The sequence below is a fragment of the Cottoperca gobio genome, chromosome 8 (assembly GCF_900634415.1).
Source record: "Cottoperca gobio chromosome 8, fCotGob3.1, whole genome shotgun sequence".
Taxonomy (NCBI): Eukaryota; Metazoa; Chordata; class Actinopteri; order Perciformes; family Bovichtidae; genus Cottoperca; species Cottoperca gobio.
In genome coordinates, this window is record NC_041362.1 from 23,137,961 (window position 1) to 23,142,960 (window position 5,000).

The window sequence follows — 5,000 nt, forward strand, 5'->3', positions numbered from 1 at the left end:
GCAGGAATGAATGGTATGTGCAAGATTTCACTGGAATCCACGAAGGAAAACAAGCAGTCAGAGCCGAGGAGACTCTACGCAGAGTCACTCCCATCAAACTGTCAACTATAAATCAATGCTTATATAGCGCTTTTCCATCTTTGTGATCACTCAAAGTGCTTTAATGTCAGCATTCACCCATTCACACAGAGTCAGAGGCTACTGTACATACAAAGTGCAACCTGCTCATCAGTAGTGATAAACATTCACACACACTCACACCGTTGGCGATTTGTATCCATCCCAAAGACACTTCAACAGGTTACCGCAGGGGCCCGAACCACAGCCGCCCCAGTGTACCGTTACCTGTAAAATGAGAATGCCATGTTGAAAAGAGTGACACTGCGTTAGAGACTCCTCGGCTCTGATTGGTTGAGTTATACAACATTTATATTCATACTATTATATTAGGGATTAAAATGTGAAATCTGTGAAAATAAAAGCTGTGTGTATGTTGGGTCTCTAGGTGGAGGATCTGATCGTGAAATGGAGGCAGAGGGGGAAGCCTGTGGCAGGGATTGTTATTGAACCAATTCAGGCTGAAGGCGGAGATAACCACGCCTCTCCAGACTTCTTCAAAAGCCTCCGCAACATTGCACGCAAGGTAACCCAAACCACTGGAGATCAAAGCTTTTGAAATGAAGTCCTAATACTCCATGTTCCACCTGATACAGGAGACATACGGCTCAAAGTGACGTTAGAACCAGTCGACATATGTTTGCAGATGGTAGGGACTGAGCATTAGTGGCTTGAGCTTGAATTGTTGAGAGCAGCAATAATATTATAAGAAACGTTATGTTCACAATGATATGTCAACACTGATCCAGCTGCTGGGCTTCATAAAGGTTCTGGTGGAGGTCTACATACATTGTTGTGGACTGGATAATTGATTGCAGTCTGGTCCCAAGTCACTGCTCCTTCTTATGAAGACATTTCTACTCAAGCGTCCCACTCCTGGACTTTCCTGTCAATGAGGGAAAAACTTGTCATGTTCCTTCCTTTCCTCCTGCTTGCATTCATGATCTGTCTACCTTAGTGACTTTCCCATAGCTCAGTGTGTTAACCTTTATCTCCCTAGCATGGCTGTGGTTTCCACGTGGATGAAGTCCAGACAGGTGGAGGGACCACAGGAAAGATGTGGGCACATGAGCACTGGGGCATGGATGACCCTGCTGACATTGTGTCCTTCAGCAAGAAGCTTCTGACTGGTGGTTACTACCACAAGGACGAATTACAGGCTGATAAGGTTTGTCTTTTGTTTAAGGTTTGTTCTACAGGGAAATTCAGACCACGTATTGGTCATATTAATAAAGTTTTATATGTTGTGTTTCACAAGACAAAAAACCACTACACATTTACATTATGGATGTATTTAGAACTTTATGTTTTCACTATGATTTACACGTAGACAAATATACACAGTCGTGTCTTCAAAGCTGCAGTGGTGACACACATGTTCAGTTGACATTATTGGACTGTCACATTTAGATATTAAAACATGTTTGTAGGATCATTGGTCATTTTTCATTAATAGGTGAGTTTGCTTGTGTATCTCTCTTTTTTCAGCCATACCGTATCTTTAACACGTGGATGGGTGACCCATCAAAGAATTTGTTCCTGTCCGAGGTTCTCAATGTGATTCGCAGAGAAAACCTTTTGGAGGAGGTGACCCACTCTGGAAAGGCCTTGCTAAACGGCCTTTATGAGCTACAGGTAGTGTGCATGTGTATGTATAATTGAAAGGTTCAGGTTGTTTTACATTATCGTTATTCATTATTGTAAATTATTTGTTGAGGTTCTGACTGTCCAAATTTAGGTTAGCCACTTCAGCTAAGCATGACTAACATAACAGCATTTAATGCAATATGTTCACTGAGTGTGTTTTATACATCTTTTGTGAAATCCGTCAAAATACAAATTGTATTTATATAGCCCAGTTTGACTTAGAGGCTTTACAATCTGTACACCCTCTGTACTTAGACCCTTGCAGCGGAAAAGGAAAAACTCCCCCCAAAAAAAACAATTAACAAGGAAAGAAATGTTAGAAAGCTCCGGGAGAGACTGAGGAGGGATCCCTCTCCCAGGACGCACACACTGTAATAGATGACGTGTGTAGAGGATAAACAACAAAGTAAAAATACAACATAGACAATCCATATGACAAAAATTTAAATGTGAACGTGTATGAAAAAGATGGATCCAGGAGGCTGTCAAACTGCTTCCATGTGCCGCCAAAAATATCAATGGTTGGTTTTTAAGGTTGGTTCCTCTTTTGGTAACCAAGGAGTGAGGTAAGTACATCAGAATGTATGGTTTTAGTGTAATATATGATCTTGAGACACAAACACAAACACAAACACAAACACAAACAAACACAAACAAACAGCGGGCAGAGCAGTGACCACAGAGGAGAAAAGTGTAACACTATATACATCTTACAGCTATACTTGTTACTGTAAGTGCAAAAAACTGCTTTGCCCTCATGTTTCATCCACCACTGGTATATTTCACACAGCCTGCTTGTTATAGCAAGTTGTTATGAACAAGCTAAAACTGTGTGTGTGTATGTCAGGCAGAGGACAGGTTGAATTATAGCGACTGATTTCTATGTTATACATTGTTATGTAAGTCAGGGTTTTAATGTCAAGAATGTTCATTTTATTTATTTATTTTTATATTTGTTTTCATGGAGATGATATTGAGTTTATAAAGCAACTTTGCTTTGATGCTCTAGAATGTGTTATTATATTAAAATATAAATACATTGTTACCATGTTCTGAATGTATTAATGTACTTTCACAGTAATACAACTAGATAAGAATATTGATTGTCGATAAGAGTAGTACTATGGATAAAATCAATACCCATTACTAACACTGCCATACTATTTATACTGTGATACTGTAGCTATCGCTTAAATATCTCTGGGTATGTAAAAACATTGTGATCTAAGTTATAAATCAATGATGATAATATCGAATGTTTATGTGCTCAGTCATTGACGGGCTTAATGTGGTGATTTGGATCATGCTTGGTGTGAATATGACCTAAATGTGTGTGAACATGACCTACATGCGTCTGTTCCCCAGGCTCAATACCCCGGCATATTGAGCCGAGCTCGAGGACAGGGGACCTTCTGTGCCATTGATATCTGTGATGATGCAACACGCAACCGCATTCTAATCAAGGCCAGAGATAAAGGTATGAAGTACACCGCCATTCATTTTTTCTTTCTTTCTTAAACTCGGGAATCAGATTCCTTAGAATGGGAGAGCCCTGTCACCATTTCAGCTGGGCTCACACACACCTGTGATCACTACTGTAATGTATAATGTATCTATGTTTGTATACGATGTATATTTACAGTGTGACAAAATCTAATTTCATAATGTCCCTGTTCATTTCCACACATATATTGAAGTGTGGTAAGATCTGAACATACTGTATTAGGAGCAAAGGTCCATCGTGGCACCGCTATTGATCTCCTCATCAGTTCACAGTTACTGTATTCTGCTTTGTTTTCAGTAATATCCCAAAGTGTTTCAGCATGTTCTTTTAATCTTGCATACAAAATTAATGGCATACAAACATCACGTATATGGCTAAAACAAATGTACAAATAAGTTAAATAAATACATAAATATATATACAAGTGTATATACAGTATATCAAATCAAATCAAATGTATTTATATAGCCCACTATCACAAATGACACATTTGTCTCAGTGTGCTTTACAGACTGTACAGGATACAACACCCTCTGTCCTTAGACCCTCACACCACACAAGGAACAACTTCCTAAAAGAAACCCCACAATTAAAGGGGGGAAATACAGTATATCACTAACATTAAGAATGTTTTCACCTGCTTTACCTTGCCGTGAGACAGCTGTAAAGTCTGTTTCCAACTGGAAATTGCAGCCGTTATCTATGCTCTCGCCAAACCCACCAGACTCCTTTGAAATAAAAGGTGGATGACAGATAATTGCTTAAACTGTGTGGATATATTGTAAGAGTGTTTATCATTGACAGGTGTCCTACTGGGAGGGTGTGGGGATCGGTCGATCCGTTTCCGTCCTTCGCTGGTTTTCAAGGAGTACCATGTTCACCTCTTCCTCAACATCTTCAATGACGTATTGGCCCAGCACAAATAAATCCTGACCCTGAAGGAAACTGACTGGCACTGCATGAGCCGGAGTTAATCCAGAATGGAGGAAGGGAAACTCCAGACAGTCCATGTCATGATAAGCACAATCCTCATAGTAACACACACAAGTATCCCATACAACCTCTGTTTCAAGATCCAATTAGCCAATCTTCATCTCCTTAGCCAGAAATGATGAGGATCATTTCCTCTACTTGTGCTGCCATAAAGATGTACCCAGAAAACCTTTCAGAACAGGTGCCAGCTGTTACTATTGCAGTAACAGAATGTTCATGTTTCTGTAAAATAATTCTATGGAAACAACTCCAAACTCCAGAATCTTTCTCATCTGGATTCATGTTCTCACAGGTAGACTCTAGATGATGTCATGCTACATTGTCATGTCAGCAAAACTAGCACCTTCTGTTTCATGCCCTTTTCTGCCTGAGATTCAGAGGTATAGAGTAAGGCTAAAAATAGCGGGTCCTTTAACAGGTAGCACAGCATTAGTTCAATATAAAGATGATGAAGATCCCAACTCCTTATTAACCTCACTTAATGGCTCGGAACAAAGTGTTGCGTACAGCTTCATTTAGTGCTCATACGCTGGCATCATCACTGAAGACATTATAGTGAGCCTGTATGTTTGTTTTAAGAAGACCGTCAGTCCTCCTGGGTACAGAGTGCTGTGTTAGTGATCTATGTAAGAACACACAGTGAAGCTAAGATGCCAGCCTGCATGTCACTTAATTCTGTCCAATAATAATGTCCTTGTTATGATTCTGTGTTGCTCTTAATAGAAATGACTTTTCAGCT

General features: G+C 39.8%; 1 protein-coding gene across 1 annotated transcript in view; it reads left to right on the top strand.

The window, feature by feature from the left end:
* abat (4-aminobutyrate aminotransferase) overlaps positions 1–5,000 on the top strand; it is a 36,631-nt gene that overhangs the window by 30,707 nt on the left and 924 nt on the right. Inside the window, exons 12-16 of the mRNA XM_029437681.1 lie at positions 506–643; positions 1,118–1,285; positions 1,606–1,752; positions 3,130–3,241; positions 4,073–5,000. The exon at positions 4,073–5,000 is cut by the window's right edge and continues 924 nt beyond it. Of these exons, the coding sequence (XP_029293541.1) occupies positions 506–643; positions 1,118–1,285; positions 1,606–1,752; positions 3,130–3,241; positions 4,073–4,194 (687 nt within the window). The 3' untranslated portion in view covers positions 4,195–5,000. The remainder of the gene's footprint in view (positions 1–505; positions 644–1,117; positions 1,286–1,605; positions 1,753–3,129; positions 3,242–4,072) is intronic.